At 42.7% G+C, this 14,562-nt stretch overlaps 1 protein-coding gene across 2 annotated transcripts in view; it reads left to right on the forward strand.

The window, feature by feature from the left end:
- The window catches only part of MEGF11 (multiple EGF like domains 11), a 197,586-nt gene that overhangs the window by 115,397 nt on the left and 67,627 nt on the right, over positions 1–14,562 (forward strand). For both annotated transcript variants that reach the window (XM_061998974.1, XM_061998975.1), the window contains exon 7: positions 4,308–4,482. In XM_061998974.1, coding sequence (XP_061854958.1) covers positions 4,308–4,482 — 175 coding nt within the window. The remainder of the gene's footprint in view (positions 1–4,307; positions 4,483–14,562) is intronic.

Genomic DNA, 14,562 nt, shown 5'->3' on the forward strand with positions numbered 1-14,562 from the left:
ATAGATCTCCAGAGGCTGAAGTTACAGCCTCAACACTGCACAGTTTGGAAGGAGCAAACCCAATGGATTTTACACAGAGTTTTGCCCTGATCTAAGTCAATCACGTGCTTGAATGAGACTGGCTCTGAAGAGCAGGGGCCCTACATTCTCACTGTGGCTACTTCTTTAAAAGCCAGAGGACAGTTTAGTGTGAGATACTAAATGTAGTGTGCACACCAAAAGGCAGAAAGTGCTGTTAAATAAGGACTAAGGCTGTTGTTAATTAGGATGAAATGACTGGTGCAGTGTTTAAACAGAAAGTCAAGAAACTCACTGAGAAGAAGTTGCTTTGGCTGAAAGATGTATGGAGAACAATTTCAGATTGTGGAACAGGCTGTGCTGTCTCAAGCATTCCTTTTCCCAATTTGCCTTAAGAAAATGAAATAGAACATTAAATTACCTGGTTTCCTCAGATTTCCTCAAAATTAGATGCTTAAAAATGTAGAGGTTAGAAATTGCTTTCTGTGTTTCAGTTCAGCTGGTAACGTTTGAATGAAGAATTCTTTTCTTGCTGTAAAAGTGGCTCAAAACCCAGGGACCATACAGCAGCTTCCAAGCTGTTGCAAGAGCCATGGAACAATTTCCTCTCATGCCACTGTGGACAGCTTCCAGTTTCCACCTCTACTGAGTGGGGAGCCAGAGGAACACTTGGCTGCTTGCGTTCACTCCAGGCTTTCCACACAACTCCTTCCTGTTATGCAAGACATTTGAAGACATAAAAGTTGTTAAGATTCAACGCAAAATACTGATGTGTAGCACTGCCAAACTTTTTCAAGGTGTGAGGTTCCCTTCCTGCTGCCTGCAAGTGGCTGGAAAGCAGATGTTAGTGGGTTTGCCTTCTGGGATCCTTTTGGAGGCCTCACGTTCTCTTACCCATCCATTCAGTGATCCCTCTCTAGAGGAATTCTTTGGTTTTCTTAATTTCAGTTTATTGGTGGCCTGGAGAAGTGCCGTAAGATGCTATAACCTGTGCTGGCAAGATGTTAACCTGGCTTCACGACCTTGAAAGGTGCATTCAGATCAGGAAAGGAAGATTGATACCAATAATTCTCATTACAAGCTGTATTTCTTGTTCTTTGCCTTAACACCTTTGCCTTTAAGTGCCTCAAACTCTTCAGCTTCAGCTCAGCTAGCATTTAGTTCACTGGACAGTCTGGGGATGGCTGATTGCCAGATTTCCTAGCTAGTGTTATGTGTCCAGTTTGAACAGAATGAAGTTTTCTGGAATGCCAAGGTGACAGAAACATTCTGAACTCACACATCCACTCATACACAGACTGTTTCTGCATCCTGAGCTGCAAGGTATTTACTGTGTGTCTCAGGACTTTTGTTGTTGGAATAGTTCACACATACCAGAGTAGGAAAAACAATCCATCATAAAAACTGTGAACTGTTTAGTGATGTCACCTGCAGGTCTTGAAAGGGTTTCCAAAGGAAGAAAGGCATCGTTTCACAGATGAGGAAAATGAAGGCAGAACGGGCAAGAGAAGAATCTAAATCTCAGCTAACTTCAGCTTAACTCTGCATCAGGGCACCTTGATCGGCAAATAGGTATTCTGGGCATCGTATTCTCTCTGCTTGAGACAAGCCTCTTGTGTCCCCTGGCCAGGTACAGCCTGTAACCTCATTTCAGACCTCGCTAGGTAGGTTTGATGTCCTTTTGCTTGTTACGCTGCCATAACACCGTGGTGCGTGGGAATGTTTAGCTTGCCAAAAGCTTTGGGAAGATTTATCCTGCTGCTGCCAAGGAGAAGTTTCCCTTCTCCTGCTGTACAGTCACTCACCAACTGTTGCTACCTACAGAGCTATTGTTATGGGTACCACAGCTCTGGAGTTTAACGTGCAGGATTTCTCTACCATGCCAGCACTCTGTAAGGCAGAAGAAGATGAGCGTTTCAGATCACTGGAAGATTCCAAGTGCTTGGCTTAGGAGAAAAACAAAACTCTGCTAGGCTCAGGCTGGTAACAAAATTGTTCTTGTTGCAGTGGGAAAATTACATGGATGCAGGCACCCAAACATCTGCATTGGGCTTTTCATAGCTGTAGCCTCGTAAAAGACTGGACAGGGCTTTAGGGAGGAAGAGCATGATCTCAACCTTCTGTTGGACCTTGTGTCGGTGTGTGAGCCCACTGTTTCCCACAGCCTCTTCTGCAAAGCCTGTTTGGTTTTTGCTGCTCATTTTAGTGCATGTGGGGCTGATTTTTAGTCCTTAGTCTATAGCTTGCATCCCATGCAAATAAGCTGTCCGTTTTGATGAAGGAGCCAGCCTTGGAGTAGAAATTCTTACTGAGTATAGTATTTTCAATTGAATTGTCATAGACTGATTCAAGCTGCCACCATCATATATTAGCTCTGAAAGATTTAATTTAGCCAACAGATGCAGCTCTCATGGAACCAGATGATACGTGTGGTAGCAGTGAAAACAGAGAAACACCAAATCCACTTTAAAATGTTTCTTTTAATGCTTAGCTTTCTGCTCCTATTAGGGAATGATTAATAGACACAGAGGGGGGAAAAAAATGAGCTTTTATTATTTTCATCTGAATGTTAAGAGGTGCTTTGTGAACAACCATAATTTCAGGGACTGCTTTGTCAGAAGAATTTCATGGATGGCAGTTTGTTAAGCTGATGAATTGTTTTAATTAGTCAGTAAAACACTGTTTATGATGAAACATATGACACTCACAAAATTTGATCATTCTTAGTCACAACAGTATGTGAGTAACCTCTCCTACCAGTAATTGCCAGAAACATACTTGGAAATTACATTTTATGAGGTTACCTTGAAAATTAACATATAGGATATTAATTTTATGGGTGTAAAGAAACCCATTCAGTCATGTCTGTGGTATTAAACTGCAGCAATAAATAATCATAAAGGAAAAGAAAGAGTTTCTATGAGGCAAGAAAGCAAGAGACAGGTCTGTAGAGAGGTGCCACCTTGCAGAACTCTATTGTTTCCTGTTCTGAGAATGGTAAAGGAGGTCTGATTTGTAGCAGTTTTGTTCCTCATCTTTCTCACTGAGGGTTGGACAGTGCTCATGTGGTACGATCTTGTGGTGAACACCCTGAGCTCTCAGGTGAAACCTTACACTCCCCGCTGGCCTCAAACAGCATGGGGTCCTTTTCCAAGTATCAGATTCCTTCTCCTTCCCCTGTTCTCTCTCTTTTGACCACTTCATCTCCTCAAATTAGATATCTTCCTGTGCTCTCCCTTCCCGTCCCCCAGAAACCTCTGTCTCTTCAAGCCAGGACTGGCCACATCTCCAGCCTTCGTGTGCTTTCCCAGCCCCAGTCTCAGCATTGCTCTCCTGCTGTGGGGAATTAGTGCCATGAGGAAACCTGGGAGATGCTCTTTCTGTTTGTAGAAAATGGAATGATGAATCAAGATCTATTTCAGAGCAGGAGGAACAAAGGGATAAGTCTTCCACCTGCCAGGTGCAGAAGGACCAGGCATTGTCCAAACCTTTGGGTTTGAATCTCCCTTCTGCATTTCTCTGGTTCTCACAACAGTGTGAAATTGTCTGAATAGAAATGAAAGCCATGATGGACTGCAATACTTATTATTCAGCATAAAGGAGCTGGGCTAATTTCCCTGCTGAGATTTGGTCCCAGGGCTCCTGTTGACTCCTGCTCCAAATCAATCCCAAAGCTTCAGGTAGTGATCAGTTCTGTTCACTATAGCTGATGTTCCCTGGAAAACTGTTTCTCTAAGGAGATTTTTCCCTTCCAAAGCACTTTCTACCTCTCCCTGATGAGAAGTTCTGAGGTGACACTTACTTTTACAATACAAATTGGAGCAGAATGGAATGGAATAGAATTATAGTGAAGTGGGATGGGATGGGATGGGATGGGATGGGATAGAATAGAATAGAATAGAATAGAATAGAATAGAATAGAATAGAATAGAATAGAACAGAATATTGTCTCAGTAAAGACTAATAAAGAATTAATAAAGACTATATGTAAATTGATTTGAGAATGGAAAAGGGTAAACATCAAAAGATGTAAAAGATGTAAAATTACCAGTGCTATGGCAGTTCCCAGATGTTTGGAAGTGACATACCAGTCTGGTATTTAGCATCATATTCCCCAGTCACTTCCCAAGCTAGGTGGCTGCTTATGTTCACCATCCTTAACAGCTTTCAAGTTTGTTCTGTTCTTAGTGTGGCTCTTGCTGGCTTTGCAGGTAAGACATTCTACTGCTGGTTACAGACTGTCTTTTTCTTTCATGTCCACATCTCATTAATGTCTCTCTCTTCATTAGTTGCCATCCATTGTCTGGAGAATGCAGCTGCAAAGCTGGCTGGGCCGGACTCTACTGCAATGAGAGCTGCCCCCCTGGGTACTATGGTGAGGGCTGCCAGCTGCCCTGCCCCTGCCAGAACGGTGCAGATTGTGACAGCATCACAGGGAAGTGTACGTGTGCACCAGGATTTATGGTAAGTGGGGAGCACTGGGGCTTTTCACAAGGTGCCTGCAAAGAACTACAGAGGATTTTAACCTGATTTCCACTAATGTCTGTGTAAAAGTGGCCAAACACAGGTATTTTTCCCTATGCTATTAGAATTCTCCTTTGAGCAGTGTCAACTTATTACTTGTGGTTATTTGCTTAACAGAGGTATTGTCAGTTTATTACCGTTATAAGGATAAATACATGGTTTCCCATCATATATTCTAAGTCAAGACATAACAAAAAAGATGTCAGATTATTATCTGCCTGGAAGAATAGAAAAAGAATTCTCATGGCCTTTCAACATGTTCCCTGTCAGTCACACTGTGATTTTAATAGATGAAGATCTTTTAAAATGGTACAAATGATAGAGCAATTTATGTCTTTTCTGAGCATATATGGCAGGTGTCTTTTACCTGAGCATCAGAAAGAGCTTCAGACATTCTGAGGTAAACGAGCACTGTGTCTCAGAGAGGAGATATAAAACGGTTGAAGAAATCAGCCAAGGTGAAACAACCCAAGTTCAGAAGTAATGATTACCAGGTTGCAACAGAAAGTATTTGGACATGAATCCAGGTGTCTAGCCCCTGTACAGCTGGACATAATGGGACTCTTGCTAGTAAGTTCCCTGGCCATCCATATATAGAATCATAGAATGGTAGGGGTTGGAAGGGACCTTTAGAGATCATCCAGTCCAACCTCCCTGCTAAAACAGGGGGTGGTACTTTACTTCAGGAGCACACCATGGAAGAGATCTGCAGGCTATGCTTGAGAAACAATGCTCCCTAAAGGGAAAAAAAAACATTTTCAAGAGAGAATTCCACCACAGCTTCATTAGCAGTTGTCTTGCTGTCATTTGTGTCTTAATTTTACGTGGTCTGTCCCCACACTCCTATCAATGTGTTTCCTATACTACAATAGTAATTATTAGTTAAAATGACTGTTTGCTAGAGATCAACCTTCATATTGAAAGACATTCCCAATATTTTTGGAACTTCCACTGACATGTAGCAGCCAACCAAAATGTGCAGCCACCTTGATGAGTTTTACCCTCTATTGTTTTAAGTTATAAGTTGGAAATGAGGTGAATTAATATCTTCAAATGCTAAAGAAAATAAGATGTGACCTTTGATCATGTTGTAGCTCTTTAATTTGTGTTTATGAAACACAGTGGACATCATACTAGGTAACTTTAGAAACAATGGGAGGGGAATGGCATGTTGGATCTGGACAGCAAAGCAGTCACGTCCTGCCATCAGCACTCACTGCAGTGTCCAGGGGTTGTACTCTGCAGGGTCATATGCTGCTGTCATCGGTAGGGGAAGGCTGCAGCTGTGTGGCAAGTTCTATAGTGTGGGAGTCCTGGATGAGATTGGTGGGATGCTAAAGCCTTTTTAGCCTGCCTCCCTTTGAAATCCACACCTGAGCTTGTGGTTACCAAACTGTCACCTCCAAAACTGTGAAAATGGAGTTGTGGCTTAAAGACACTTTGTTCTCTGCTTCATGTCAGCAGATGAACCTGAAAGTTGGAGCTTCCATATAATTTCCAGGGGTTCTCTCAATGCTGGCTATAAACAGCTTTGTTTAGGTGTGAGGGGTAGGGCTGTCAAAAGCATCTGTGCAAAACACTAAGAGGTATAAAGAAAGAAGAAAATGGCTTTGAGGTTAGATTCTGCTCTCACACTACCAGAAAACAAGGATTTGTCTTCTCTATACAGTGGTGATACACAAGTATTAATACAGAGCAGAGGAAAGAATGGAGGCAGCAGCATATTAGTAACAAAAGCAAAAGAAATAGATACCAAGATCCTGTTTCTTATCAGGAATGCTGTTCAAATGTGTAGCATGAAAATATTTTGGGACTCTTTACACATTTTTTAAGAGGCATAGTTTGCCCAATTGATATTGCTCCATGGCAACATCATTGCAGGCACGAAGCCTGGGAGCTTCCTATTGCATTGCTTCAAAATAATATTTAATCTCATAATAAAGAGCTTTCTTGCATTGACATTTAAACAGCTTGGTTATTGAGGATAGCTCTATAATCACTGAAGCATATTTAGGCATTAGTATCATTGCTCTCTCATAATATACTATAATCTCTGGCAATTAGTCCGTGAGGGGAAGTAAAGCCTCGAAATTGCTAATTTATTGCCTCTGAAGCGTATTTGTCATTCGTATGCATGCCAGATGACTTGAGTTGCAATGGTTCTTTCAAATGCTACAGAACATAAGCTGTAAAAGAAAACTTGACAGGAGTCCTTCCTTCCTACCCCAGGCTGTCTGTGCCCTGCAGAGCTGCTGCCGCCGTCCAGCTCCGTCAGCCGGGCAGGGGGAAGGCGGCAGCTCTGCTCCACTGCAGCCTGCAGGTCATCTGAAAGATGCAATCTGAAAGGGGCCAGAACCTTCTCAAAGTCTGAAGTCAATGCCACACTCAAGACCAGACTTTGCCTTCAAAAAAGCCTGCCTGCCTCTTCCTGAGGCAACGAGGGAGCTGTGCCTGCAGGTAGAGTTTTGCCCCTGCATTCGGGCAGCCTGCGAGTGCTCAGCTGCTGGCGAGCTCAGGATGACTCTTTTGGCAGCACCGAGAGAGTGATGCTCATACAGAACTGGGCAGAGCCAATTATTCAGAAAAGCCCTAAATGAATCCCTCTTGTTTTTTCTAGCATGAGGCTTGGCTGATGCAGCTCCAGGGTCAGGAATTTTGCCATATGATTGGAAGGAGTGAAAGTGGGATCAACATCTTACATTTTGCAGAAACGGTTGATCTACACGTGGTCTTATACAGCAGGGCGAGCTGAAAGGGTTCTAAGTAAGGGAGGAAGGAAGAGAATGTGACGGGACATGGAATATAACTGCAAAATTGAGCTGCAGAGAGGTTGGACCCGTAGGACCCCCACAGTTACTGGATGCCTAGAAAATGTGGTGACCAAGAAATGAGTCTTTTCCTGACAAAGGACTCCTCCAGCCCACTTCTTCTGCACAGATGGCTTGTTTTTAAACTGTGCCCTGCCTCGACTGTGTTAGGGCAGCTGGGCTGAGCTTCAAAATGAATCATCTGCAGTCACAGCCAAAACAAGGACATTTTGTTGGGATGCAGAACAAGCCATTAAAAACACAAAGCATCTGGTCACCTTTATTAAACATATTAAGTGGAAAGGCAGCCATCCCATAGGTTGATGTGGACGTGAGCTGAGCACTTAATTTCTGGAAGATAAGCACATTCAAGTGTTAAAATAAAAATGTACATTGTAGCTCAGAAAATACTACATCATTTATTAGCTGTGACATTTCCAAGAGTTCAAATGCCAAAGCCAAGTATTGGTGAGCTTGCAGTTTTGGACAGGATTGCAAAACATTCTCTGTCTTCTTTTTGTGATTAATATTTTTAGTCTGGGTCAGGCTCGACAATCAAGTTTGCTCCTATCTAGCTCTAGAAACAAATTACACTTGTTGTAAAGGTGTTATTTGGTACTGATATAGGTTATTTGTGTGAGGTTCTGATATGGCTGCTCACAAGTAGGGGATTGCACTGTTTTAACTCAATGAGTGTCTAAACCACAGTGCTAGACTTGACTGAAGAGGAAGATGAGAAACCCGAGTGATGCACAATTACACCCAAAACAGTGCAGGCGTTGGAGGCAGCATACAGGACAATAAAAATAGGATAACAGGAGTGGTGGAGACACAACAAAATCTTCTTTCCCAAAATCATATAGCATATCTAGAGCTATTCCCCATAGGCTGTTGGAAACCCCGTGCTTATTGCACCTCACTTGTGAAGGGAGGGTAAAGGTTGTATCCCTTTACTTAAGATGACTGCAGGGAATCATCATTATAAGCGTGCCAACAGGACACTTCCCTGAAACTGGTGTTTTTAATGTATCTGAGAATTGCCTCTTAGTTCTTGTGCTGAACTCCCAGTGACACTTTTCTGAAGAATGGTTTTGAAAAGCTGTTCTTCTGCCATCTCCTTTGTGGCAAGAGGGAATCTGATCAACACACACAGGGAGTACACAAAGGTTAGCCTTTAAAAGTAGAAGAGATGATTCTTGACTTGTAGAAACTGGATCCTTACTCCCATATGCAAATAGTCACTTCTTGCAATAAATTACTTGGATGTAATTATGGGGGTGGTGAGTGGGGTTATACTACCTTCTACCTCCCTCTCCTTCCATACTCTGCTTTCATATGCTCTCTTCCAGGCCCACTAATGTCAGTTGTACAGTAGAGACGTGAAAGAAATCAGGATTTGCCCTGTCCTCTCTTCTTTTTTGTTTTTGGTTCATTGAATTTTATCCCTGTAATTCAATAAACGTGGTGAAGAAGGCCAGAGGATATGAATTAAATATGACAGGAGACCACAGGAATCCTGACCTTCTGTCTCACAAGGAATCTTGAAACCACCCCCCTGCACGTACCCATCAGCATTCTAGCTACTGAAATCATTAGAGATGCCATTGAAATACAACTAAGTTCAGTTTCTCCATTGCACAGCTAATTGCAACTTCCCTGAGAACAGGAGCTGTCTAGAGACCTCATCCTGTGCTATGCCTTTCTTTCTTTATGGATGCTTTGTTTTCTTCCTTTGAAAAATGGATCCAACTTCAAATGCTTTCATTCTCTCTATTGTGGGAAGGAGATATGTAGTTAAAACATTTCTCAGCCCAAGACACTCTGAGCAAACTTTAACACTTATCTGTGGAATGTGCGGTCAGCTTTTGCTTCGGCGGGCACTTAGCTCTATATTTCACGTCTAGATGACAGAACTTCTATTACTTTAAAGAGTTCATCTATTTATGCTGCAATTTTTTGAAGACCTGTCTGCTTTTATTGAACCCTGCATGCTGGCAAGCAAAGCTAGCACTTCATCACCAAAATGAAAGAATCCATTTTGACATTTTTCTATTCCTTGACTATATTGGTAGATCCCCTAGAAGCCAGTCACAGTGCAGGGAAGTGTGGAAACTGGGGCACTGATGACCCCTTACTAGAAGATTTTTCAGCTTCTGGAATGTCACTTGGATTCCCTAAGACTTTCCCAGATACACCCCAGTACTCTGCACCTATAGCCATTTGCATCTTTGGTGTTGCATCATTATTGCATTTTAAAGCCAGAATAAAATTAGTGCCTTTCCAATACATCCTGACATATCTCCAGCTGAGCTCAGCGGGAACCTGAACACTGAAGGACTGAAACGGGCTCAATCTGGGTCTGTAAGTCCAGAATTCTGTCTGTCACGCTGGTGATTCTCAGCACAGTGCTTCCTCTAACACAGAGCTACAAATTGCTTCCAAGGTTTGCATGGATGTGGCTGCACTTGGGAGCAAAAGGCAGCCCCTGCAACAAACACTAAACAGTGAAAATAAGTGTGTATTAATAGTGTGTGTTGTAGTGTAGATATAGTTTATACCTATGGAACTGCACAGCAAAGGTGTAACAAACATTGGCACTGATAATCTCTCAGTCAGTACAAAGACCCACACACATCATCTTGGGCCAGCCTTGGTCTGCCCCATCACCACTCAGTGAGTTAAATGACCAATTTACACCTCCATAGAAATGAGGAGGTCCATAATTCCGTGCCACCTATAGAGGTCATAAGGAACCTACAGGTTTAGTCTGTGGAGTATTCCAGCCATGGCTGGCTTCCTTCTGGCACCTGCAATACCTCTTGTTCCCTAAAGAAAACATACAGAAGAGAAAAAACAATCTTTCCCTCTGCATTAAAACAAAACTGAAGCCTGCTCTCCTGTCCTGCACCTTTATAATTCTCTCTGTTGTCTAAAAGTATAAAAAAAGTAAATAGAAAGGAGCACCTTATCTTATCTTCAATGGAATTTTCCCTGAAGGACCAAAACCCCAGGTAGGTCTGGAGAAATCTGAAGAGTCGTTGCCTGTGGGTGTCTTCGAAACACTCAAGGTTGATAAACACAAATTTATCAGAATATTCCCTCTCTTCTACATGTTTGCTTTTATCTTTGTTCTAAATGTATCATCCTTCATTTCTTCAGAAGGAAGGAGGAAGAAAAATGAATGAGACTTCTTTGTCTTGTAAGTCCAAGTAGTTTCAGTAGTGAAGTTATGGTATTATTTATGTAAATGGTAAAGAAATCATTATTGACCCAATGTTAAATTTTCTTGGGTTTCAAGTAGTCAAATGATTTTGGAAGTTTCAGAAAATTCTTAATATTAAAAACATGGAGCTGAGGTGGGAGACAGTAGATCTGTTTTGGGGGCTTTAACTCATTTAAATGACCCGTTTCCCTTTGAGATGGTTCCAAAAGTACTTCAGTGGAAGCTCATCTGAGAGCAACAGGGCACCTCATCAAAAGGCTGAGAAAGAAAAGACGAGGGGAAAAAAATCTTCAATAGAGCCTGTGTCCTTTTATCCTTGATTTACTGAGCATATCACTTACCCCCCTTTGTTAAGAGCTCTTTTCATTTATAGGTATAAAATAAATCCAACCATTTTATCAAGATGTTCTTGTTACCAACCACCAGTATAAATTTGACTTGCTGTAGGTGGGGAAAAGGTTTTCTGGCACAGCAGTTGTCCAATTAACTGGAGTATTACAGGCAACAGAAATAGTTTTCCCAGTCTCATTTCATGAATTACCTAGATGCACAAGGAAGATGCATTTTCTTCTCACTGGTTTCCTATTTGTATTCATAACCCAATGTCTGCACACCGTTGTGAATGGGCAGGAGCAGCAGCAGCGGGAGCGCCGAGGGGCACCCACACTGTGCAGGTGGGTTTGTGCGTAGGCTGGAGCTGGCAGAGAGTGAATTATTAATTAATCATAAAAGTAAAACAAGTTGTCCTGGAAGTAGTAGAGCTAAAAGAGCCTTTGCTTTCCACGGATTTCCATCCTTAGTCCCCTGGCCTTTCCCGTTCCTCTGCAGTAACGTGGTCTGTCTGGTCTCCTGTGGCACTTTAGCTAGCTATGGACACTGAGATGGGCTCAAGGACCTTGGATTGTCATACTCCTCTCCCTGCATAACCCTGGTAAAGGTACCATACATCACATTCCCCAAAAAGGAAAGGATTTTGCTATAACAAAGACTGAATGTTAAGTCATGATGGGCAAGAAATAGAATCCAGTGCTCTCAGCCTTTGAACTGTTTCCTATTTATTGGGTTTTCTCTTGTTTCCCCTCAATTATTCAGAAGTTCTTAGCAGGCTTCATTTTAAGATGTTTGGGACTATCCCTCTGTAGCCATTACTAGCTCCTCAGCTAGCCTTAAAGTAAAGAGACATAGAAGATGGAAAGGCAAAACCAAGCCATGAGGACTATCACTGGTAATCCAAGAAGCAGGGCAAGAGGGAAAGTCCCTGTTTGGCTGCAAAGAGAGTAGGGGGATTTAGCTGAAGAAACAGCAAAAATACCTGGCAGTTTCAAAGTGTTCTGAGCAGTTTTGAGAAGTTCATTCTGTCAAAGTCAGCAAGAAGGAAAAGCAGTCTCTTTGATAACACATATTGATGTGAGTTTTATGTCTGGGGATAAAGTGAAAGACAGAGGAATGGGAAATTCAACTAGAATAACTTTAAAAACGGAAGATAGAACTGTGTCTTGGGAAACCATGATGAGAGAAGTTAACGATTATCTTCACATAGTGCTTGAAAAGTGGATCAGGATGAAAATGCTGGTAATTGTGAGACAATCAGGCACAGTACCGTAATCAGGTCCTCTACACTATGACTGCATTCTGGATCCCCCTTTCCTGCTTCTAGTCCTTTGAACTCCCATTTTCTCGGTGTCTTCTAGACGCAGGTAAGTCTCAAAACACATCTGATACTTTTTTTTTTTAACCTCACAAATCACTTCACAAGTGGGTGTGGAGCAAGGAGCAGATCTCAGGCAGGCAACAAAAACCACTTTGTTCCATACAGCCTAATTAAGAGTGTTCTCATAGGAAAGTTGTTCTTGACATGAAAGAGCTTTCCCTTTCTGGTTGTACAGAAGTTTTCCTGTCAGCTGGGCTGCGTGCTGGAAAGCCTGAGTTTATTAACAAGAATCATAACATCTCATGCCCAGTATTTCAGTAGATGCCTCAGGGACCATTTGGACCTATCAGGGTTTTTGCATATTCATTGACCAGAAGGAAACCACTTCTGAATTGCATCTTGATATCCCTTTTCATTGATGACCTCTGGATTTGCTTACTCACTTCCCTGTGCATACAAAAGCAGATATTCAGGTGTCAAAATGGCTGTACTTGACTTTTTTTATATAGACCACTGGGATTAATAACAGACTATAAAGTTTTGCATCCTGAGGCTACTAGGTCTGATCCAGGCCAGGTCAGTACAGATTGAAAATTATCTTCTCTTGGCTGTGCAGTGGCTTGCCTGAAATAACTTTGGTTTCAGTCCAGCTCCCTGGAGATCAGTATGTACCTCACAAACCCCATTTCCATCAGCAGTGACTGGCAAATTTGCTGGCAGGCTGAGCCATTTTGCCTTCACAAACCATTGCTCCTGGTCAAGCTTGGTGTGATCCGTTTCAAAAGCCCAGTAGGACTTTTTCTGGGGACCAACACCACAGGTACTCAAGAGCTTTTGGAACAGCACCCTTCATAATCATTGCAGGCCACCCAGATTGTAGTGCATCTTTCTGAAACGGCAGGTGCCCTTCTGGAAAGCCAGTCCACTTCTGAGGCAGCCCTGCCACACGGAGACGGGGAAATAATGAACGTGGCCTCGATGCAGAGTAACTGGGCACAGGCTCAGGGTTTCAATAGCAACTCACAAATGGATTCTTCTGGCTCTGCTGTCTTACAGACCATATCCTACGTTCACATCCCAATGGGGAAGATCATTATGGGGAGGCCACCTGTGTATTCTCAGCCTTTCAGTCTAAGCTGCTCCCCTATTGATTTTTCTATCAATGAAGCAGGTGCCTGCTGCCTGTTAGGCTGCTTGATGTTCTCCCCCTGGAGCTCCTGTTGACCAATTAGACATTTCTGCTGGAGCACTGGCAGCCACAGCATTTAGGAGCCTGTGTTTTCCTAAACCCTGACAGCGGTCGTGTCAGCGCCTGGCTGCGTGAGCCGTGATGAAGGCTCTTCTTGCACTTTGCGGCATTTGTTATACGCTTTTGAGCAGGTGAACTATTGTATCAGAGTATTTAACAAGGTCACTGGCTGCACAAGCCACAGCAGGTCTCCCTCAGTTGTGGAAACCGCATCCTTTTCTTTGAATTCAATGGAATTTTTCAGTCCCTTTCATGATGTGCTTCCGTTTCCTTTTGTTTGCTCGTCCTCTTATCGATGCACAAACTCCAGAAATTGTCTGTGACAGCTCAGATTCATCTTTGTCAGCCCAGGTTTACCTGAAGACAATCACTGGCTTCGACAGGATTGTCCCAGATATACCAGCCTGAAGTTTGTCTCAGTGAGTGCTCTGCTAGTGAAAACTGACTCAGTCACACCCAGTGTCTGCAATGTGATTAGAGCTGTGAGCAAGTCCAAGGTTCCCTCCTCTTTCTTCTTCCATGTGCTTTTCCTTCAGGGCTCTGCTGCGGTCTTATTTACCTGAATATCTCCAAAGTTTTCATAAGTGGGTCCATAGGAACCAACTTGCTATAGAAAGACTGGATCTCTCTGCCTTTGTTGCTGGTTGACATATTTCCCGTGTTTTATCCCTAATTGGCAGCGTGGCCATGTGCAATTGCATTTCCGTTCCTGCAGCCTCATTCGGAATCAGTGCAGCTCAATATTCCGTTCAGACTGAGCTGTTTGATCTGAATTTTGCAGAGGAATAAACTGCTTGTCAATAGCAGTGTCTTTTTTCATCTATTAAGCTTCTAAATGTATACATCTTTATCCACACTACCTGTGGATCTGTGCCTCGAAGCCTGGGTAGCTGACTCTCCTGGTAGTTCAAATTGCAAACTGGCTTCATTAAACCACCTCAGTTTGGGATTTGAGTCACAGGTTAGGGTTTTCTTCCCATTTTATTTTCTGTCTAACTAAAGGAAAAGTCTTTATCCTTTGCAATCAGACAGGTATCAATGGAAAAGCCTGCTGTGTTTTCTTATGCCAAAGAGCAACTGAAATTTTACC

Source organism: Colius striatus, chromosome 7 (genome assembly GCF_028858725.1).
Source record: "Colius striatus isolate bColStr4 chromosome 7, bColStr4.1.hap1, whole genome shotgun sequence".
Lineage (NCBI taxonomy): Eukaryota > Metazoa > Chordata > Aves > Coliiformes > Coliidae > Colius > Colius striatus.